The sequence below is a fragment of the Pipistrellus hanaki genome (assembly GCF_964339955.1).
Source record: "Pipistrellus hanaki genome assembly, chromosome: 10".
Taxonomy (NCBI): domain Eukaryota; kingdom Metazoa; phylum Chordata; class Mammalia; order Chiroptera; family Vespertilionidae; genus Pipistrellus; species Pipistrellus hanaki.
In genome coordinates this window covers 70,353,968-70,377,986 of record NC_140512.1, presented here as the reverse complement: position 1 = coordinate 70,377,986, position 24,019 = coordinate 70,353,968, and the positions used below count along the sequence as shown (strand labels likewise).

The following is a 24,019-nucleotide window of genomic DNA, read 5'->3' as shown; positions in this document are numbered from 1 at the left end:
AGATAAATATCACATGATCTCACTCATTTGTGGAATATACTAAACAACATAAACTGATGAACAAAAATAGAACCAGAGTCATAGAAGCATCGAACAGACTGTCCAACCTATGAGGGAAGGTGGGGGTTGAGGGGGTAAAAGATCAACCAAAGGACTTGTATGCATGCATCTGAGCATGACCAATGGACACAGACAGTAGGGGGTGAGGGCCTGGGCTGGGTGTGGGAGTGGCCGGGGAGAGGTCAATGGGGGGGTAGGAGGAAGGAGACTCATATAATACTTTAAACAAGGAAGACTTTAAATTAAAAAAAAAAACTTTTTCTTCTATTACTCTGACTAATGTTATATAACATATTTGATGAGTTCTGTTTTTCCTTTCAGGAATATTTTGAGTAAAAAGAGAAAGACACAGAGCCAGACAAACCTGGAGTTTAATTCTAGCTCTGCTCCCCCCTTGACTGGGTTTGCAATGTGCCTGATGTTTGGCACCCGGGGCCCACCCAGTCGATGGCAGCTGTGGGTTTATTAGGTCAAAAGCCTGTATGTGAGCAGAAGACACAGGGCCCTCATCTTCCTGTTTTTGTTTGTTTGTTTGTATTGTGTTTGTCCCATCATCTTCTTTATCATTTTATTTATCCTACCCTTTCTGCCATCTCACATGCAGACCACATGAATCTTTATCAGGACTATCGAGATTGTGGCATTTAAAGTAGCAGGATTGTGTTATTCCTACGTAGCCCATGACTCCGCCGGTTTGTTAGAGAGCTGTTTCTTAACAGCCATACTATCTAACTGGGCACCCTTCTCCCTCATTAATGGATGCCCTGTCCTCAGAAAATTTTGTTCAACAGTGGATGCTTTTATCACACAGTGAATATTTTTATTTAATCCTAGATTTTAACTTTCTAATTTTTTTGTTGTTTTTACGGAGAGGAAGGGAGAGGGATAGAGAGTTAAAAAACACCAATGAGAGAGAAACATTGATCAGCTGCCTCCTGCACACCCCCCACTGGTGTGCCCTTCACCGGAATCGAACGTGGGACCCTGCAGGCTGATGCTCTATCCACTGAGCCAAACCTAGGGCAACTTTCTAGATTTTTAAAGGGGCCATCACCTGCCTTAGTGGCCACTTTAGATATTTTTAAAACACGTTTAAGCCCCTCACCTGATTTTGTTTTCATACAAGAAAAGTTCTGAATGAAGGAAGGATTGTGTTCTCTACCAGTGGTTCCCAACATGGGGCGCACGCCCCACAGGGGAGCAATTGGATTTTTCAGGGGGGCAATTTGAGAATGAGTTAACAGTGGATTTTTTGTATTTATGGTTCTAGGGGCCTCATATACAACATATAAATATATATTGTGACATTTATACATTTCTGTTCTCATGTTTTGAAACTTTATTTGGTAATTTTTCATATCACTTCATATTATTAATTTTTTAACAATTTCTTAGTGATTTCTTCCTTAATACTTCAGCTGTCCTTTTGTTTTATTTTTCTCTTTCATGGATTCCATGTTCTTTGGAAGCTTGTTTAGACCAAGTGAATGGCCTTTTAGGCTCCCTCCACATGGATAGGGGCTCACTTTTTGAAATATAAGAATTATACTTCCCAGGGGGCATCAGGACTTCAGAGAAGCTTACGTGGGCAGAGCGAAATAAAGGTTGGGAACCACTGCTCTGTACCCTCCTATAAACAATCACCACAAAACACTAATGTCAAGTTATCATTTTGTTTATTAATCACATTTGTGTATTTTTCATTAGTTAATGTATTCAACAAGTATTCGGTGAAATGTAGCATTTCAGGCAGTGTTCTGGACTCAGGGATTTGGAGTGGTCTAATTATATTATCTAAAACTGTACAGATATAATCAGTCCTCAAGTATGACTGAGAATGGGCCATGTAACTGTGTCTCTTTAGAGGGATTCCTGAGTGAAATTAGACATTTGTAATTGCATTCCCAACCTCCTGTTTGAAGAGCTCCCATCCCAGAAAGCCTCCTCTCCTTTGCCCTCCTCCTGTCCATTCACGTACTCCTGCCCTCTCAGACCTCCCGAATTAACGTGTGCGCCCAGGAACGGTCTTAGCGTTTAACAGCTCGAGTAAGTGGGATCAGCACGGTAACCTCCCAGAAGGACCTGGGAGATGTTATAAAACTGGACACTCCTGTGTGGAGCGGAGTCCACCCTGGCTGGTTCCCTCTTCCCAAGCCACTGAGAAACTGTCTTTCTCTGCGGCTGGCCCTTTTCCAAAGGTCCTCACGCTCCTGCCCGCCTCTTGTCTGAGTGGTGTGCTGGAGAGACCAGAGAGGAACTGAGCTGGGACAGCCTGGGTCAGCTCGGCTGCTCTAATGCTGTCACTGGTGGGTGGGGGCTTTCCGATACTGTAGACAAGAGCACCAGGCTCATGGTAGAACTGGAGAAAAGTGCTTTTCCTATCCCCGCAGCTCTAGTAACCACCGGTGCGGTGTACGGGTCTAGTAATAATTAATGTCGTTTTTTAACATTCGTTTAAAATCTTGCTTGGCATTGACTTGTATTGACATAACCTTCAAACACGTGGTATCTACAGAACGTGTGAAGTGCAATTAACAAGTTTTGCTTGAAAAAGTTTTGTGTTTGGTTTGGTTTTTGTTGCAAAACTAGGGCTAAGAAGATGGCAGATGAAGAGCATATTCGGCACTGCATGCTTTACGAGTTCCAATTAGGAAGAAAAGCAAGTGAGGCTGCAAAAAACATCTGTAGTGCTCTTGGTCAAGATGCAGTTAGCGCCAGAAAATGCCAGCGTTGGTTTGAGAAATTTCGCGAGGGAAATTTTTTGTTAGATGACAAGGGTGGTCGAGGCCGTGTGTCCAATTTTGATCAAGAAGCTCTTCAAGCTCTTTTGGTGCAAAATCCTCAAATTACCCAACAAGAGCTTGCGACAACTTTAAATTGTTCACAAAAAAACAATTTCCAATCAATTGCGTGCACTTGGCACAGTCCAAAAGTTTGGAAAATGGGTTCCTCATGAGTTGACCGACAACAACCGTAATCAAAGAGTCACAATTTGCAGTTCGCTCCTCTCTCGTCAAAACCGTTTGCCGTTTTTAGAGCAAATTGTTACCGGAGATGAAGAATGGGTGCTGTATGTTAATTTGAAAAGGCGGCCTCAATGGTTGGACAAAAATGAGGCTCCGCAGCCCACGCCAAAACCTGACTTGCATGCGAAAAAAGTGATGTTGTGTGTTTGGTGGAATTTTAAAGGAATTCTTCATTATGAACTTTTACCATCTAACCAAACCATTACAAGTGCAGTGTATAATGCCCAATTGGAAATGTTAGCCCAAGCTTTAAGAGAAAAAGAACCCGCGCTGATTAATCGGAAGGGCGTAATTCTTCACCACGATAACGCACGACCGCATACTGCAAGAATCACTGCTGAAAAACTGCGCCAGTTGGAATGGGAAGTTCTCCCACAACCTGCATATTCTCCTGATATTGCCCCTTCCGATTACCATTTGTTTCGTTCTTTGCAAAACTTTCTTCTTGGAAAAAAATTTAATAATGAAGAATGCCTCAAAAATGCATTGACCGAATTTTTTGCATCAAAATCACAAGAATTTTACAACAGAGGGATTAAAATGCTTCCTGAGCGTTGGGCACAAGTAGTAGAAAACAACGGCAACTATATTGTTGATTAAATTTTGTTGTATTGTTTAAACAAATTCGATTTAAAAAAAGTATTAGAAAACGACATTAATTATTACTAGACCTAATACATAAGCTGATTCCACTTGGTCACAATGTTTTTTATTCCATTCTATTTCAAAAATGTATTTTGGTATCAATTGATCTATTTTAATACTTAACAGTTTCATTTCTAATGCTGATTTGATTTAATTCTGTTATTTCTAGTTCTTCTAATTGCTTTTTTTATCCCAACAGTTGGACAACATACATGTTTTTCAGCATTTTGAACCTCTGGAATGTATGTATCATTAATTCGGTAGTGATTGGCAGTATTTGAACCAGGTCGAAATGCCCATTATCCAATGTCTTATTTCCTTTTTTTATATTGACCACTTTTTAGTGTAATGGAAGTATTAGATAATTTTATAGATTTATAGATCGTGTGTAAGTTTTAGACTTTGCAAAGGTTTACATTTTATCTGGACAGATGCCCTACGGTTACCCACCCATGCTCCATGTTAACTTCTCATGGATGAGAAAAAGAAGGAGCCAGAATCTGAGTCAGTCAGTCAGGGGCCTCATAGTTAGCTAGTCAGAGGCAGAGCTGCAAATCTGCTGAGTTCTAGCCCTGTGTCTTACTTATATGGTTGTTAATTATTTTCTGAATTCAAGTACTCTAGGAATATTGTTTCAATCTTTGCTCATATGGAAAAGGTTTAAACATCATTTTACACTGAACTTCTTAAAATAAGTGTTTCAAATTTTTAAAATTACTAAAATACTTACAAAGTGTACAAGTTATTTTAACATTCTAATCAATTATACATATTTTACCTGAAATTTTATCAAAGCTATTCTGCTTTAAGCCCCTAAAAGGACTTATATTTTATTAAAGTATAGTTGACATGTAATATTATATTAGTTCCAGTTGTACAACATAGTGATTCCACATTTATATTTCTTATAATGTGATCACCAGAATAAATCTAGTTATCGTCTGTCACCCTACAAAGCTATCAGGATATTATTGACTATTTCCTATACTGTATGTTACATCCCTATAACTTTTTTTGTTTTTAATAATTGGAGGTTTATATCTCTTATTCCCCTTTTTGAGACCCACTTTAACTATTTCTAATGTAAGACAGTTTCCTCATTTTGTTTTTCAGTGATAACACGTTTTGAAATTAATAACAAATACGATGTTAAAAACAACCTGGGCCAGATGGTGTACTTTGTAACTGAAGACACAGACGACTTCACCAGGAATGCTTACCGGACACTGCGGCCCTTTGTCCTCCGGGTCACGGACTCCATGGGCCGGGAAATCATGACAATGCAGAGACCCTTCAGGTGCACCTGCTGTTGCTTCTGTTGTCCCTCCACCAGGCAAGAGGTTAGAGAATGGAAGTCTGATCCATTACTTCTTTCTGATCCAGCTATTCACTCATGGCTGTGCTCTTTCCAAAACTGCACGAGGGGGCGGGGCGGGGGGGGGGGGGGGGGTCACTGGCCCTGCCAGTCAGAATGCAGCAGCACAGTGAGAAGGGAGCAAGCCAAATTGCCTCACCTCAGGCAAATAGCCAAGGGCTTTTTCTGTGGATTTATGCTCTTCGGTGCTAATGGGTGGGTCAAGCAAAATTATTTATTCAGCGACCACAATTCTATGAGCTGTGTCTACTGAATTAGAAGTTTACCTGTCACCTCAAACAGGAGTCACACATTTTCCTAAATGTTTCCAGATAAAGGTGTGCTAAATGTAAACGTATCGCTGGTCCTATCTGTTAGGCCGTGAAGCGTAACGACCGACCTTGTAATGACCAGATCACGGACGGGCAGAAGGGTGGGGCAGTGAGCTACAAGTGGGCAAACTGCTTCTGTTTAGTAAGCATTGTGTTGTTTTTTTGTGTGTGTGGTGTTTTTTCTGTGTGTGTATTTGTGAGTTGGGCTTTGTAAATCAAAGCCTATAGGGGCAGCCTTTCAAGATTGTAGTTACCCAGGATGGAGCAAAAACAATCAGTATTACAGCCTTAGTCCGGCGTGTGGGATTTTTGTCCCGCAGCATCATCTACACTTTTTCTCATTTCTCCAGTTTAAGTGTGTGTGTGTGGGGGGGGGGGGGGGGGGAGGGGGGCTGTGTAGATTCCTGCATCCACCACCACAATTCAAATACGAAAGTTTATTGCCATAAAAACTCTTCATAACCACACCTGCCTCCTCTCTTCTCTTCATTTCTAACCCTAGCACCACTAATCTGTTCTCCATCCATTTCCATAACTGTCACTTGAAGAATGTCATAGAAATAGATTCATACAGTATGGAACCTTTTAGGACTGGCTTTTTTCAACATAATTTACCTTGAGGTTCATACAAGTTATGACATGTACCAATAGTTCATTCCTTTTTATGGTTGAATGATATGGATTCTTATGAAATTAATTTATTCGTATACAATTTTTTTTATCTCAAGACTAAACTTATATGAGAGCTCACTCCCAGAGAGCTGCCACATTTGTATGTTTGTATATGTGTGTGATTTTATATATATGAACAACAATATCTTAATGTGACAATTCATGGAGGTGTGTGGTCTTGCCCTGCGATGAGATGCAGGAAAGTGTATAAAACACCAGGAAAACCACCAGAACGTTTCCTTTGGTCTCTTAACAGATAATTTAATTTTGTGAATCTTGATATTATTAAATATGAGCATCTTGGTTCTTCCCAAAGGAATACTGTGAAGATAATTAGCTGGAAGAGAGTATTGAACAACATTTATTAAAACTCTTTAAACTGGGTTTATATCCCCATACCACATTCTGTTGCTTCCCCAGCATACAGTGTCCAGAATGCTTCTTTTCTGGCTTGTTTTCTTGTATCGTTGTTATGTCTGACATGAAAAGCTAAGAAGCTGGTTTGTTACTGTTTCTGTGTATTCTGCCATGAGATGTAAGACACCTGGATAAAACACATGGTCTTTGTAGAAGCACATACAGCAGCATGAGCATTAGCATGTCTATGCAGGTCCCCTTGTCCCCGAGTCTATGGTTGACTCGGAGCAGCGCAGAGAGACGCTGGGTGCACAGCGGAGGACACCGAGCTGGGAGAACTGGCCATTACAGTCAGTAACTTCGTCTCAGGGGGAACATGACCCCGATTCTCAAGGCTGTTCATTGAAATACAAGCCTGAGAAACAGCCAGGTAAAGAGGAAGCCAGTTTCGGAGTGAAAATTCCCAGTCCCCACAGGGATTAAGGGCACATCGGGGTGTGTGTGTGTGTGTGTGTGTGTGTAACTCCCTCCCTCTGCCGGCTTCATTGCAGCTGGAGGTTCAGTGTCCGCCCGGCCGCACCCTGGGCTTCGTCAGGGACCACTGGAACATGTGCCAGGTGGCGTACAGCATCCAGAACGAGAAGAGGGAGAAAGTGCTGAGCATCCGCGGGCCCTGCTCCACCTGTGGCTGTTGCTCGGACTCTGTGTTTCAGGTAAACAAATGCAGAAAGAATGTTTCTTCCGTTTTCCTGCGTACTGACAGGTTTAAGAACGATTGGGTTTAGATCGTTTTTCCTGTGAATCAGTACTTAGTATGAGGAGTTAACTGGTTGACATTATGTGACTTTCAGATTATTGTTAATGGGTTGCTTAATGTTTTCTAAAATGTAGGATTTTTTAAAAGTTATTTTAGTGTTTTGTAAAGATAAGTGAAACCATTAATACATTAGTCCTGCCGAAACCGGTCTGGCTCAGTGGTAGAGCGTCGGTCTGCGGATTGAAGGGTCCCAGGTTCGACTCCGGTCAAGGGCATGTACATTGGTTGCAGGCACATCCCCAGTAGGGGGTGTGCAGGAGGCAGCTGGTCGATGTTTCTCTCTCATTGACGTTTCTAGCTCTCTATCCCTCTCTCCTCCTCTCTGTAAAAAATCAATAAAAAATAATAATAAATTTTTTTTTAATGTAGTAAAAGGTAGGAAAAAACAAAACAAAAACATTAGTCCTGAGAGTAAGTAGCCTGACATAAATCTATTTTATTCTTGGTTGTATTTAACTGTTTCTTACCAAAGATTTCCAGGATCAGCAAGTATGTCCTGAGGAATGAGAGTGCCACCTCCTCACACCCTGTGGCCGAGGCTGTGCACGTTGCTTATTTGCAGAATGGAAGCCTGTGTCTCAGGATACAGGACCATGCTGGTCACATGATGAAACTCAGCGACAACATTTTCTCAGGAAAAAGAAAAACCCTTTATCTTCCCTTTGGTCTCTATGGATACAAAACGATTGCTTATAATCCTCTGAATCTGACAAAGGAGGTGCCTAGAAATGTTTCCTGAGCTTCTTGCAATTCTTTCCGAATGCCTTGTAAGTCAGCGAAGCTCCTCCTCTAAAACTGCTCTTTCTAGTATCGCCCAGGATCAGTTTATCTTACCATGTCACCGGGCAGTGCTTATTTTTAAAAGGCCTTGTGGAGAAATAGAAACACAGATAAGCCAGGTTTCAGGTCAGGAGTGTGGGGTCATTCTGATCACCGGAAGTCAGTGCCTGGCTGTCCTCCCTCTGGCCAGGGCCAGCGTTCCCCTTATAGAGGCTGGAGTGCCTCGGGCCCTGGCATAACTTAAGAAGGTGGGTTTGTGTGGCACACAGAAGTTTGAGGGATTGAATGGAGCTTGTGAAGTGCACAGAACCATGCCTCGCGTTTCCCTAGACTAAGAGACATTCCCTTCTAATCCCCATTCCCACCCTCTGTGCCATGGAGGAGAACTTCAAAACCAACGCAGGTCATGCCTCCTCATCTCGGTGGAGGAGGAGGGCGGGCGCTGGCCTGAGCAGTGTGAGGTGCACAGTGTTGGGCACCGAGTCCCATTCTCACCCCCAGGTCAGAGGCATCGACGGCGCCTCCGGCGCCGGCAGCGTCGTCCGGAAGTGGCACGGCCTGATGTCGGCCATGGGCCAGGCGGACCACTACGACATCCACTTCCCGCTGGACCTGGACGTGAGGATGAAGGCCATGATCTTCGGAGCTTGCTTCCTCATCGTAAGCCTTTTGCTTTCGAGTTGCCTTGAGAGAATTATTCCTCCTGATAAGAAGCAGGTAGCAGACAGGCAATAGCTTTGCAATTAGACCAAGTTCTGTCCCTACCACTTACCAGTTACATGATTTGTAAAGTGTTCAGCACTGGCAAGCCTCAGCCCCCTCGTCTGTCAACAAAGACAAAAATACTTATATTTTCAAGGTTGTAAATGTCCGTTACCATAGGAATGAAGGGGCAAGAGAGTGCTTGGAAGGCATTGGGCATCCAATGGGATCATCATGGATGGCAGGTCATTGATTATCTTTACTACTCAGAACAGCCTGCCTGGCCTGGCTCGTGTGGCTCGGTGGATAGAGTGTCCGCCTGGGGACTAAAGGGTCCCAGGTTCAATTCTGGTCCAGGGCACATGCCCAGGTTGCAGGCTCGATCCCTAGTATGGGGTGTGCAGGAAGCAGCTAATCAGTGATTCTCTCTCATCATTGGTATTTCTCTCTCTCTCGCTCTCCCTCCCTCACTGAAATCAATATATGTATTCAGATGCATGAAATTCATGCAAGGCTAGGCCTTCCTCCCCCAGCTGCCAGCGCCAGCTCCCCTCCGGCACCCGGAACTCAGGCTCCCCTCACAGCCCAGCTTCGTCCGGCAGGTCGTCCGGAAGGATGCTTTTATTATTATAAATAGATATTTTAATTAGTGGTTAATAGTTATAAGTAAAGCATAGAAATAAAATTAATAATATTTACCCAAAAATCTCACTAATATATTGGAATTGGTATATTTAGTATATATAATCAATATGTTTAATATTGATTACTAAGTTTTTCTTCCTTTAACAATAAAAATTTAATTAGTATCCCAAATGGAAAACGTATTGGTTACCAACAGGTTCAAGTATGTAATTGCTGCTCTTTATATTAAGTCCTTTTTATAAAGATTTATCAGACTTCTTAACTGGTCTGGGAGGATTTCCAGGCAAAGTATAAAGGATAATATTTTATGCATTACACCAAATTATTTATGAATTTCTATATCTAATTCTCTCCCTCTCTCTCTCTCTCTTCTTCCAACTTCAGGACTTCATGTATTATGAAAGATCACCACAAGATAGAAGAACAAGATAGAAGAACACAGAAAATCAGCATTATGGTTTTAAAACATTAGAAAAGTTGTACTGGGCTTACAGTCAACCCTCAATTATTTGCTTTTGCAGATTACTTTTATTTCATGTTGGCGCCGACAGGCAGCCTGAGAGGGTAAGAACACGGTCTAACTGCATTTCAGTTGAGGATCTGTCTCGTTGTCTGCGTGGTGTACTAGGAGTTCATCCTGAAAAGGCTTTGGCTCATGAACCAAGTAAATGTAGATGTGATGAGCTGAACAACACTTCAGTATAAGAGAGGGGAATATGAGTCCCAGAGTTCTCACATTGATAGGTAATGGTCATCAACATAATCCTCACCAACGACAGATTTGACTGGAGGTGAAAAGAACGATATTCTTCATCTTTAAAAAAAAAAAAAAAAAAAAAGGAAGGCAGGCAGAAGTATTCTGTTATTCTGTGCACATGTATCAGTGCCTCATCTTGCAAAATTTATGAAAGTTTCCATGGAAAAATTGATTTTATTATCAAATAAAACGTTTTTTATCTTAAGCTTTATGTTTTCCATGCCTGTCCTTTGTTCATGGACAGCCAGGAACTGCCTTATATCTGAAGACAAGGTCAGACTATCAGGGAAAAGGTGACCACAGCTACTGTGATCTCTCAGCAACTGAGAGGCATCAGTGCCCTTGTCAGAGATTGTATTTAATACATGTAACCTCTTTTGGTCACAGGTGCCTTATATATAAAATATTCTCAGCAAACCTCTCAGATTACCTGGTGAACCTCTGTATCTCCCTCGAGGGAAGGCCGAGGAGATAACTTTTTCTTTCAAGAAGATCCTGATTTAAAAAAATGTGCTGTTTGAGTGACAGCAGCTAGAGTTTTGTTTTCAAATTTTAAACTGACGGTCTGAGTAGCACTTTGTAAAAGCAAGAACTAAAATTTTAACACTGTTTTACTATTTCTTTGCTGCTTTTTAAGTGATAGATAAATTTGTATCTATGCAAAGATAATAAAACAATAAACTTTCTATAGATTATATAGGATAAGGTTATATAGGATACAGATTATATAAGATCAATGTAGTTAACGTATAAATTGTACTTGTTTGTATTAACTAACAACATGCTATGTCAATGACTACACTGTGATAAATCACTTGCTTTTATTGCACTTTAGCAGCCTGTCTGACATGTACTCTGTGTCTGTCTAACACAGCCAGTACATACAATAGAATGGAATCTGTGTCTGTCTAACACAGCCAGTACATACAATAGAATGGAATGTGTTCTTCTGCTTCTTATTAAAAAATAATAATAATAATCTGAGTGCTCTTAGGTTTAGTTATTCTGATAATAGGGCCTTTACCCACAATTCTTATTGAAGTAAAAGAAAGCTGCCTGTTTTTAATTATATTCATCTTTTCATGGCAAAAATTGTCTACTCAGTTTCTTGTAATGTTCATTTTTATGCATGACTGCTAGCTTCTAAAAAATGGGAAAACTGCTGTTTTCTAAAATACTAATTACCTTGTATTTGAAAATGCAGTTGTACTCTTATACATATATATTGATATATATATATTTTTAATATATTTTATTGATATTTTACAGAGAGGAGGGGAGAGAGATAGAGAGCTAGAAAAGTCGATGAGAGAGTAACATCGACCAGCTGCCTCTTGCACACCCCCTACCGGGGTTGTGCCAGCAACCAAGGTACATGCCCTTGACCGGAATCGAACCCGGGACCCTTCAGTCTGCAGACCGATGCTCTACCACTGAGCCAAACTGGTTTTGGCTTACACATATATATTGTTCCTTATAATAATGTCTAACATTTTCTATATAAAATAAAATCATATTCAGAAAATTTATATAAACTTTTCATTTTTACTTGCCTATACGCCATTTCAGGACCTGCTGTATAATACTAAAAAAAAATTATTTTTACCATATGACATTTTAAATTTTTGTTCTAAGTTTTTGTGGTATTAACTTGTATCTTACAGTTACCATAATTCCTCTTTCTTTAAGAAAGAATGTCATATTTATACTCCAGTTCATATTATTATTTCTATCTTTCTTAATGATATTTTATTGTGTAAAATAGGTCAGATTAATTTTGAAAAGTATTCTCTGAAATGTGTGTTTTCTTCACATTGTTTTTGATTTTTAAATAAATATAACCTATACTAAAAAAAGGGTAATATGCTAATTAGACCAGGAGACCTTCCAGACGTCCTTTGGACAAAGCCACAGTGGCGGGGCTGAGGCAGAGGCAGTTAGGGGTGATCAGGCCAGGAGAAGAGGACAGTGGGGGTGATCAAGATGGCAGAGGGGCAGTTGGGGATGAGCAGGCAAGCAGAGGTGGCAGTTAGGGGCAAGCAGGCTGGCAGTGGGGCATTTGGGAGTTAGCAGGCCTGAAGTGGGGGCAGTTGGGAGGCTGGCTTGGGGGGCAGTTGGGAGTGATCAGGCCAGTGTGGGGGGATGCAGTTGGGGGTGAGCAGCCTGGCAGGAGAGATAGTTGGGGGCGACCAGGCCGGTGGAGAGGCAGTTGGGGGAAAGAATGCTGGCATTTAGGGGTAATCAGGCTACAAGGTGGGCGCAGTTGGGGGCGATCAGGCCAGCAGGCAGAGCAGTTAGAAGCCACTGGTCCCGGATTGTGAGAGGGATGTTTGACTGCCGGTTGTGGAATCAGGCCTAACCCCGCAGTCAGACATCCTCCAAAAGGTCCCAGATTGGAGAGGGTATAGGCCAGGCTGAGGGACACACCCTCCCGTGCACGAATTCCGTGCACCGGGCCACTAGTACGGTGGCTTATAATAAAATACTCTTATTTTTGGACTTGGATTAAGTCTTTGCTAGAAACTGAATGTTTATATTCCCTCCAAAATTTATGAATTAGTTACCCCAATGTGATGGTGTTTGGAGGCAGGCCTTTGGAGGGGGGATAAGCCAGCACCTTGATCTTGGGCTGACTAGCCTCCGAATCTTGAGAAATAGAAGTTTGTTGTTTAGGCCACCAGTCTGTAGTAGTTGTGTAACAGGAGCCCAAGTGGATTAAGATAGTAATTTGGTACTGAGAAGGGAGGTGCTGCTATAAAAAATACCCACAGGATGATACGAGGTAGAAAGTTTTATTTGCATGGAATTATATCCCTTGATTTTCAAAGTCCCATTTCCTATCAGATCTGGAAAATATGCAGCTGGGGATTCAGCAGAGCTAAAAGCAAAGCCAGTGTCCAGTGTTTCTATGGTGGAGCTGAGTCCAGCAGGGTATCAAACTAAGTTTAGTTCGTCAGCCTCTTGTGTGTGGGGTCCACATGGCTGTGGGCCTGTGGGCGAATGCACGGGAGCACACAACCTACAACACGAGGACCAAGAGAGAGACCTTCCTTTCTCAGAAGCTTGTGTATCTCAGATCCCCACCCTTTCAGTGGCCAAGCCTGTTCTGGCCAATGACCTGCCCCCACGTGTGACTGCCAGGTAATCACCTTCCCTTCATCGTTTAGAACTTACTGGGCATGCACCTCCTCTTTCTTTGTCCAGTCCCTGCCCCTGGGACCTGTGGCAAACAGACCTGTAGTGTCAAACGCTTCCTGGCACAAATGGCATGCCCATATTATCTGGCCTTTCCTTTGCTCCTTTTCTGTTATTTAATTAATAACTGAGCTCATTACAATGTTGTCAGTTTTACCCTCCTCTCCACTATTTTCCCTTATCAATAATTACTTTATTGAGCACCCATTAATTCATCGCTGAACTATTTCTGAAGACAGAGGGAAATGCAAAGGTAAAAAATACATAGCTGCTATTCTCAGGGATTCTCAGACTAATGAATGAGACAGACGTTAAACAAAAAAACACATCTTTGAGGACCACAATGGACGTGTGTAGTCAATGGAATGTGGTAGGACAGTAGAGGCCAGGGTCACCAGCACCATCTCATGTGCTGTAGAATGTATTTCTGTCCTATTTAATCACACAGTCTAGGCCCAGGTAAACCTCCATGCACTACTAAAGGGGAATAAGATGCATTTTTCAGTCTTATCTGAAAGTTGAATGCATAGTAAATACAATTGGAGGGTCAATTTAGCAAAATTTTATCAAGCCAAGTTGGGATAGTAAACATAGAACCCAGGAGAGGGGCACATGAACAGTGCCCCACCAACATTTGTGGAATGAATGACAATTTCTATGTGTATGACATTGCACTAAGTGTTCAGGAAGACAAATAAAAAGGTATCCTCTATCCCTCGGTAAGGCTAAAGCAAGTAAGTATGTAATTTCAGCACAAAACTAAAGAATGAGTGCATAAAATAAAAATTATTTTGTTTCCAATGTATATTAACTCTCCCAACTGCATCATGAGATAACCATCAGTACCATTTTTCAAAGGATATAACAACAAAATAGGTCCAGAGCCATAGAGGCATGGAACAAACTGACATCCCAGATCCAGAGATAGAGAAGCATGGAACAGACCATCAAACCTCAGAGGGAAGGCATGGGCAGTGTGTGTATGGGGTGTGAATGCATATAAGCACAATCAATGGACACAGACGATGGGGGGGGGGGGGGGCCTGAGCTGGGAGGTGGGAGAGGGTTTGGAGGGGGCAAAAGGAGATATATGTAATTTCAACAGTAAAGAAGTTGAAAGAGGGAAGGGAAGGGAAGGGAAGGGAAGGGAAGGGAGGGAGGGAGGGAGGGAGGGAGGGAGGGAGGGAGGAAGGAAGGAAGGAAGGAAGGAAGGAAGGAAGGAAGGAAGGAAGGAAGGAAGGAAGGAAGGAAGGAAAAAACTTGGAGATTAAACTTGGAAAAAAAAGAAAGTCTGGTGAAGGCCTGGGGCAAGGCGGGGCTGGGAAGAGAGGGACAAAGGGGGTGGAGGGTGGTAATTGGTGGACATCTTTACATAATATTGTCAATAATAAAATTAAAAAGCAGTAATAGTAAGAAGCAGATGGGTGCTAAGGAATCTTTTCCTCTTGTAATTGTGATGAAGAAAAAGAGAAAGGGTGAGAAGTAGGAAAGTTCTTGGAAGAGGAAGTATAGAACAGAGCTTCTCAGTCTCATGGTTTCACCTGGAACCCGGTCAGGCCGCTACTGTCCTAACCCCGTGTTCCCAGTTGTTCCGGATGAGTCTTTGGTGTGTGTGCAGTGGTATGTGTGGTGGAGGTGGGGCAGGTGCTACGGCTGCGGTGATGGTGGTGGCTCTGCTCGTAATATCTAAACAAAAAGTAAATAGCAAATTCTAAAAACGTTCAGTAATTAACCTAATGGATGCCCATTTGATTTTCTTGTAATTATTAGTTCTGCCGCTTCTCAGCAAAGGAGCCAGTCATAGGAAATCATAAATTTTGAGATGTGTAGTTGCTAAGTTTGTCTCAAGAGTTCATTCCATGCCAGACGATATGCATCTGAGATGTATGAAGAAAGAGTAACCTAACCCTGATACAGGTGACATATGTGACTGACTACCTATATAACAACAAGTGTTTCCCATAAAATAGACACCATTCCCATTAAGACGTTCCCATATGTTAATTCATTCAATTATCACAACCCAAAGAGATAGACTACTGTAATACTTGCCATTTTACAGGTGAGAAAATAGAGATTTAGGTGTCCAGCCTGTGCCCACACCACCATTATTTGCAGCAGCTCCTGAGGCTACACCCTAAACCACTCTGCTCGGTGCTTCTGTGTTTCAGAGCCAGCAACAAAAGCCCCTCACAGCTCAGCTGGTCTGAGTGGCTGTGAGTCCATGTATACTTCTAAACTCTCTTATCTGACTATTCCAGGGCTGGTTCTTCTCGAACCCTGCCCACTGTTGAGAACTTACTCCAAGTTCCTCCTTTATTCTCCGCTCGCTGGTAACAGGTGTCGGATCTGAGCCCCTCTGCCTGGGGCTGGGCCTCCTAGGATGCCGGCTCTTAGACGGAGAAGCCATGAGAGGTTGTGGGTGTGTATGAGTCTTTATTGCAGAAGCCAGTGGCCATACAGCTATTAGACAAGACAGTCCTCACAGCCAAGTCCATACAGGCAGGCAGAGAGATACAGGCTGTGAACATATACTAGTATCTTTCTCAGTCTCTGTACCCACAGCTGTCATCTGAGCAGCCACCCGCTGCCTCCTAGACTCACCACCTCACATCATAGCAGGATCTGAGCTCTCCAGTTTAGCAGCTTCTCCTATCTCTCCTGCCCAGCGCTCTCTCTAGCAGACTTCACACACTCCGTCCTAGCTGCTCTCTCTCCATTCTCCGCAGACTTCTCACTCCTGCCTCAGCCGACCAGACTGGTCAGTAACCTACTTTATACCATTTAGACAGAGAAGCTTCATGCCAACAGGGACATCAATCACATTGGCTACTGAAGGGCACAGTGTACCGTGTGTCCCTGTACCCACTCCTGGTATCGCCTGGTTAGGATTCCCAGGCTCAGAGTCCGTGAGCATCCTGTTTAGGCACATGCCCAGAGCGGCCTATGGCCATTCTAATGTAGATAACGAGGCCTCTGTGCTCCCATCAGCCTCGACTATCCTGGGACCTGGCACAGTTCCCACATGTGTGATATGTGCTTCCTTGTGTGCTAACGGAAATACAGAGAGCCGGCAGTAGGGTAAAATAGCGTGTTACCCTCGTGTCCTCAAGTTCAGGATTGTGGCTGGGAAGCCGTGAGGCACTGAGGAGGTCTTATCTGAGTGTGCGGTTTCTCTGAGAGGCTTTCTTTTGCTTCTATAGGTGTCCCAGGCTCAGATAAGTTTATTTTTGGGTGATTACAGAAACAATTCTTTCCTTGAACTGTTTTAAAAACATGTAGCTAAAAGTCATCCTATATAATAAAAGTCTAATATGCAAATCAACCAAATGGCAGAATGACCCGTGAAACGACCAGTCACTATGACGTGCACTGACCACCAGGGGGCAGACGTTCAATGCAGGAGCCGCCCCCAACCTGGCCCCTGGCCAGCCTAGGTGGGTGCCCTCCCCAATCACTCCACTGGTTGCCCCACAGATCAGCCCTGATCATCAGCCAGGCCTAGGGACCCTACCTCTGCATGCATTTCTTAAATATAATTGAGTTTTAATATTTTCATTTTAGATCAAAATAGACAGCTAGAAATTAGACAATGTTTTAAAGCTCTGGGTTTTGCAAGAATCGGCTTGTAGAGGACAGCCCAAGATAGTAATCAGAATGACAAAATGTTCCAGTTTTGTACACCACCCCCATCCCACTCCACTCCAGGGGCAGCACTAGCTCACGGATGTTTTTAGTAACCTATGCTCATTTTTTTCAGCCAAGCATATATTGGAACTAATCTACAAGTTTTAAAGGAATGAAATTAAAGGATTTTAGAGTTGGAAGGGGCATTAGGAACTATCTGCTCTACATTCTGATATATAGATGATGAAATTAAAGAGAGACTCAGACCATGTATTCAAAGTTATATGGAATCAGTAGTAGAGCCAGAAGTAAGAGTGCAGGTCTCCATGTCTTACTCCAATTTCCTACCACCACACCAAAAACGTAACAGTTACTTAGACCATTTTGTGCGTCATCTTACATAACACTGAAATTTTAAGCAATAAAGAAACTAAAAACCCAGTTTCAAAATGTTTTAAATGTTCTAAATCATTTGTAAGCATATGCTTATAGAATCTACCTCAGTAGCCAAAACCGGTTTGGCTCAGCGGTAGAGCATCGGTCTGCGAACTGAAAGGTCCCGGGTTCAATTCCGGTCAAGGGCATGTACATTGGTTGCGGGCACATCCCTGGTAGGGGGTGTGCAGGAGGCGGCTGGTCGATGATTCTCTCTCATCAACGTTTCTAGCTCTCTCTCTCTCTCTCTTCCTCTTTGTAAAAAATCAATAAAATATATTTTTTTAAAAGAATCTACCTCAGTAAAACAAACTAATTTCAGAAATCTTCTAGTTATTAAAAAAAAACAAAAAACAAAAAACTAACTTACTATGTGACAAAAACAACAACAGAAGTATTTTAAATGCCTGTGTCATGGATAACATAGGGGTGTATTTTACTTCTTCATCCCTTTATATCAGGGGTCCTCAAACTTTTTAAAGTGGGGGCCAGATCACGGTCCCTCAGAGAGCTGGAGGGCCGGACTATATGAACTACTAATTCCTACTGTAACACCCTGGCCGCGCTCACTGCCCAAAAAACCTGGCGGGCAGGATCAGACTCCCCTGGGGGCTGCATGTGGCCCGCGGGCCATAGTTTGAAGACCCCTGCTTTATATGGTGATATCCATAGTCACCACTCACATCTGAGTTCAATTTTTCTGTTAAAATATGTGTATTTAGGGTTGTTGTTTTTTGTTTGCTTGTTTGTTTTGGTAAAATACTATACATTGTTGATAAATTTTCCTTCTTCAAAGAAATATAATTGTTGCCCTGGCTGGACAGCTCAGTTGGTTAGAGTCATCCTGACACACCAAGGTTGTGGGTTCAATCCTAGGTCAGACTACATACAAGAATCAACCAATAAATACGTAAATAAGTGAAACAAAAAGTCTCTTTCTCCCTCTCCCTCTCCTTTCCTCTTTTTCTGAATTCAATAAATAATTTTTTTTAAAGAAATGTAATTGTTGGCTCAACAAGGAATCAGTTAAACACAGACACATTCATACCATTACCCTGAGCAGAGAAAGGAAAATACAGCTAATGGGCCATCGAAAACAACTCCTGCATAGATGTGACCTCCTCTGCCTGCTGGCCCAGCAGATGGCAGAAACAGATGACGTAGCTGGGACGTGGGATTCTTTCATTCAGGATCTAGTAGATGAGAGACAACTATGAGGATTATTCCTGGCAATGCTCCGTGTCTACTTTATCCCCTTGAGTTGCTTTGATATTAATATTTTTTCTACTCGTTAGGGCATTTCTAGTTTCCTCTGTTTCTGTTTATGATGCATTCATGCCACTTGTCTGAGATATGGCCACAGAACATGCTTAGACGTGGAAATCAGGGCGAGTTTATGCTAATTTCTTCTATATTGTCTTCGATGTGCATATAATGATTAAGTTTGGATTAGAGAAAAATACAATCAGCAAGCACAGAGAAGCCAGAGGGCAGACCCCGAATAGACACTAGCACAGTCAGCATGTCTCAGAGCCAACAAGAAAGCATCCGTGTTTCTCAGTAAAAGGCAGGACTCCGGGCCCTGAGGTACCGCAGAGCTCCCACCTTCCTGAGGGACCGTGGCCAGCCCGTCCGCCCAGCAGGGGGCGCCCCGGAGCTTGTCCTCAGTGTGGGCTGTGATCCCCTCGTTGTGACAGGCAGGAGGGCTCCCAATGATTCCCCAAATACACCAGGGGGCAGGGCTGGCCCCCGAACCCCTAAACCGAACAGAAGCCCCAGACTGAGCCCCTCACGCCTGGGGAAGTGGCTGGAGTGTCGGAGCTAAGGCAGGACTGGGACGGCGGGACCCCAGCCTTCCTCCTGCCCGGACAGGAGGGTCGAGCTGAAGCCGCTTTAAGCCTGAAGGCATGGCGGGCGCAGCCAGCAGCTGCTGAGACAGCCCGCAGCCCCCTCCTCCCGCAGGACATGGCCTGGTGGGTCATACCACGGAAGTGGGGATGCTTTTTGTAAAGATCTTTTTATTGATTTTCCTGGAGAGAGAGAGAGGAAAGGAGAGGGAGAGAGAAACATTGATGTGAGATCTAAGCATCAATCGCTGCCTCCTGCCTGCCCCCTACGGGAACCGAACCAGCGGCCCCCTGTGCACAGGAGGACGCCCAACCAGCCCAGCCTCACCGGCCGGCGCTTTTCAATGGGCACGTCTGGTGAAGGAAGCATTTGCCAGCCGCCCCCGGTGAGGCCTGGCTTTTCAAGGCCAGAGGAGCGAGGGGGTTGTGGGAGAAGATGGGAAATTCAGCCTGGACATGTGGAGCTTGGGGCGGCAATGTTCAGTGACTGGTTGCCCACAGGTCGAGGGGGAGGACAGCAGACTCGCTGGACAGTGCTCCTTTCTCCTGTCCTAGTGGATGGGCTGTCACTAGGACGTGCACTGTGGCAGCCAAATGGCCCAATCAGGGCCTCAATCAGCACCCCCAACCTCTGATGTGCCCTCCCCCTTCCCCTCCCCTCCCCCCTTCCCCCCCGCCCCCCGCCGGCCCAGCCCCTGATCACCCCTCCACCCCCAATTGGGAGCAGGGCTGGCGGGCCAACCTCCCATGTCCCCTGCCCCCTCCCCCACGATCGGCCCCCATCAGAGCAGGCAGCCGGACCCACCTGTGCATGGATCCGTGCACCAGGTCTCTAGTTTAATGAAATATGTTCTATCTCTGAGAATCCAGCATGTGACTCAGACAAAATGGCAGTGGTCCCGTGGAGACTGTCGTGGCCTTACAATTCCTTCCCGCTGCGCTGCCTGCATCCGCCGCCTCTCGGAGACAGTTAGGGGCACAGGGAAGGATCAGTTTCCCCAGGGAGGGTCACAGGCTCAGTGAGCCCGTCCTCAGTGGGCGTTACTCGTGGCTATCCGAGTACAGACAGAAATGCAACGTCTCTCCGTCCGTCCACCCGCCTTCCTGGGGCTGGAAACAGGCAGAGTACTGGGGCCATGGGAGGAGATGTGGCTATGGAGGCGGGAGGGGAGGAGGAGGTAAGGACCACAGGAAGGGAAGAGGCCCTAGGACCAGGCTGGAGGCCAGGGGCGGGCATGTCCCTCCCGCGTGCCCTCTCTCCCCCAAACCACTAGCTAAGCAGCACGCAGAGCCAGCTGAGCCGGGCGGATGGTGTACCCCGGTTTCATATCCTCCTTCCAGGCCTCCAGGCTGCAGCCAGGGCGGGGGCCACCTGTGTCCTCGCGTGCAGACAGCGAGGGAGGCTCAGCCAGACTGAGCCCAGCACGTGCCCCAGGGAGGGTGGGGCCACAAGTCCATCCCGAAACAGCGACACCACCGTTCAGGGAGGGGTCCTGCCCCGCCACCGCCTCTGAGCTGGACTCTCAGGACAAACTCAGAGAGAGGGAGCCGCCCGCGGAGGAATCTCGGGGCTGGGTGGTGTTAGTAGAGTCAGCGGCTCAGGGAGACACCGCGTCACCAGGGCCAGGGAAGCGTTTCCCCAGAGGGTGGGAGCGGACGGACACACAGACAGGCAGGGAGGAGAACAAAGGAGAGGAGGGAAGGAGACTGTAGTAAATATAACATGTAAGCCCTGGCCACTGGCTCAGTGGGTAGAGTGTTGGCCAGCGCACCCAGGGGTCTCAGGTCCGATTCCCAGTCAAGGGCACGCACCTGGGTTTCAAGTTCGATCCTCAGGCCCAGTCGGGGCACATCTCTCTCACTCCCTGCCCCCACCTCCTTCCCTTCCATTTTCTCTATAAATCAACAGAAAAAATAAGCTGGGTAAGGATTAACAATAGATAAATGCATACATACATACACATACATACATATATACATACATGTGAACCTAGAAGAAGGAATAACCTGCTGACAAAAACACAGATTACCAGCCTTTAATGGTGATTGAGAGGCACAGGGTTTCGATGAAGAAGTTACCGAGGCCCAGCTCTGTCACCAGGAGTGTTGTGGCCAGGGCAATGTCATGCAGCCCCTTACCTCACTCAGCTTAATTTAAAAAAAAAAAAAGTTTAGGAATGGCCCTGGCCAGGTAACCCAGTTGGTTAGAGCATCACCCCAATATAGCAAGGTTGCAGGTTCAATGCCCAGTCAGGGCACTTGCAAGCATCAACCAATGAGTGCATCAATAAGTGGAACAACAAATCAATGTTTCTCTCAAATCAATAAATAAAAATTAAATATAAATATGCACACACATATGTGTATCTATTGGGAATCACTGCCCCCCCTTCCGACAAGGCGGTTTTCTGGCTTCGGTGACGTGTGGGAAAGTGCCTTATAAACCAGGGGCTAAGCAAGCACAGTTGTTGTTGTTATTAGAATGATCACTATATTATGATTAAGTCCCCGGACTAATGTATTGCCTTGCAAAATAAAGCTCACTTTTCAAACATACGATTAGGAATCGCTGGCAGGCTCTTTACTTCTCCTAGTTACGGGTGACGTCACAGCCTCACTGCCAGGCCCACTGGATCTGAAGAGCAGGCAGTGCTTTGCAGTGGACAATTCAGAGTGGGCTGCCATTCTGGCTGAGGCGGCACCCATCGCCTGTTTGAGTCCATCCGTCACCATTGATGCAAATGCATGGGGTGCGTGAACAAATTCAAGTCTCCTAATTTAACCTCAGTGTCAATTAAAAAGTCAGTCAGGGAAGCTCCCGCCACCACTCATGTGGACCACCGCCTGCTGTTTCTCCGTTAGACTAAACGAGGTCACACAGGGGTCCCTGTGCGGGGTCCCTGCCCTGCGGTGGTTTAGGGTCTTCCCTGGGTCTCACGGCCCCTCCAACACAGCTGTGTCCCCCACTCGCCTCCACCCCCGCCCGCACCCCACCCCCAGCCGCAGCTCCGCAGCAGAGCTGACCCAGCCTCTCCCTGACTCCTCCCACGTTCCCCCAAAAGGCAGCACCGCCCTCTGAGCTTTAGGATGGGCAGATGGAAGACCCAGCTACAGGGTTAGAAGGGGAGACCCTGAGGAGAGCACCCGTCCCCAAGCACACACACATGCTTACGGGGTGACAGTGAAGTGGATCCAATGTCACTTCCAAGAGCTTTCGCATTCCAAAGCAAACAGCCTATAAAAGCAGATTTCTTTTGCCAGCCACAATAATAGCTACTGTGCATCAGCAGCTCATCTGGGAGACTGGATTGCCTTGTGGCCTTGCTCCAGACCCTGTTAAATCGGAGGGAGGCCCACAGATGTTAAAGCACAGCCTTACCGCTGCCGGACTGCTCCTGCCCGCAGCATCGGCTCCTTCAAGCAGCTCTCCCTGCGCCCCTGCCAGGCGTCTTCCCAATGGCTTCCCACTGCAGGCGGCTATGAGGTGTCACCTGGGCCCCTACCTGGTCACCATCTGCATGCCCAGCCCCCTGTGAGACAGGTACCCTCAGCTGCTATCAAACCAGCCTGGCCCTTGGGCACCGAGATGCCCAGCCTGCCTCTGCTCAGGACACTGCCTGCCTGGATCTCTGGTGTCCTATGGAAATGAGGGGGTGTGGCTACTGCTTATGGAGTCCAGGCTCCCTCCTCCTGCTAAGGCACCCTGATCACAGAGGCACATTAGCCACAACCATCAGTGCACAAACCCCACTTCCGGTCTCTTCCAAACAAATGGGTGGATGGATAGGCACATATAGATACATAGATATTAGAGGTACATAGCTATTAATATAAATAGATAGATACAACTACATAGGTTAGGTAGATAGAGATACATACAGAAAGATAGATGATAGAAGATAGATAGATAGATAGTTAGATAGATAGATAGATAGATAGATAGATGATAGGTAGATGATAGGTAGGTAGATAATAGATAGGTAACTAATAGATAGATGATAGATAGGTAGATTAGATAGATGGATAGATAGATAGGTAGATAATAGATAAGTAGATAGATGAGACAGAGATAGATATATAGAATGGCATGGACATTCCTGAGCACCTAACCAGGCACCTTATATGGACTGTACATTGAACCACCAATCAGCACCTGCCAGACATCCAATTCCTAAGTCCCTAGGTCCCTGATCATGTGCCTTACATGAAACCACCAATCAGCGTGTGCTGAGTGCCCTAAGCCCCGCCCCTTCCTTTTCCTCCCCTCCAAAGGCGTGTTCACCCCGGCACATGCGCTCTTCCCCCTCTGGAAGGCAGCTGGCAGGGTCTTCTCCAATAAAGCCTGTGTCCTGGCATCCTGGTCTCCGGCCCTCTGTCTCATCTTTCACCCAGGTCGCTGGGAACCTGGTTATAAATGCTCTGAGCTTCACAGGCAGCGTTTTGAAGAACTAGTTTCCCTGCAAGGCAGGCGAGGGGGAGGCGGGCGGTGAAGCTCGTTGCTAAAGAACGAGCACCATCAGCTAACTAAGCGGTCCAGGCATCAGGCAACGAGAGGGCGCGCAGGGCTGTAGAACAGGAGGGTTTCGTAGGCAGAGAGTGGGGCAAGGACACTCTTCAGGCAGAGAGGCTGCGGTCAGGACACCCACTTTGGGAGGAAAGGGACCTGCACGCCTCTGCCCTGCAGGGGGCCGCTCTGAACTGAGGAGGGCACCTAGTCAGGTTCTTGGGAGAGGTGGACGCTGCGTCAGTCTTGGTTTGCTGCCCTCGT

The 24,019-nt window shown here is 45.2% G+C and overlaps 1 protein-coding gene across 4 annotated transcripts in view; it reads left to right on the top strand.

Moving 5' to 3' along the window:
* Positions 1-11,991, top strand: part of LOC311629454 (phospholipid scramblase 4-like) — a 32,554-nt gene extending 20,563 nt beyond the window's left edge. For 2 of the 4 annotated variants that reach the window (XM_084897561.1, XM_084897562.1), the window contains exons 5-9: positions 3,931-3,973; positions 4,845-5,071; positions 6,998-7,159; positions 8,545-8,703; positions 9,775-11,991. In XM_084897561.1, the coding sequence (XP_084753687.1) occupies positions 3,931-3,973; positions 4,845-5,071; positions 6,998-7,159; positions 8,545-8,703; positions 9,775-9,822 (639 nt within the window). In that variant the 3' untranslated portion in view covers positions 9,823-11,991. The remainder of the gene's footprint in view (positions 1-3,930; positions 3,974-4,844; positions 5,072-6,997; positions 7,160-8,544; positions 8,704-9,774) is intronic. The other 2 variants (XR_014796200.1, XR_014796201.1) reach the window with 2 other exon arrangements.
* Positions 11,992-24,019: the final 12,028 nt, after the last annotated feature.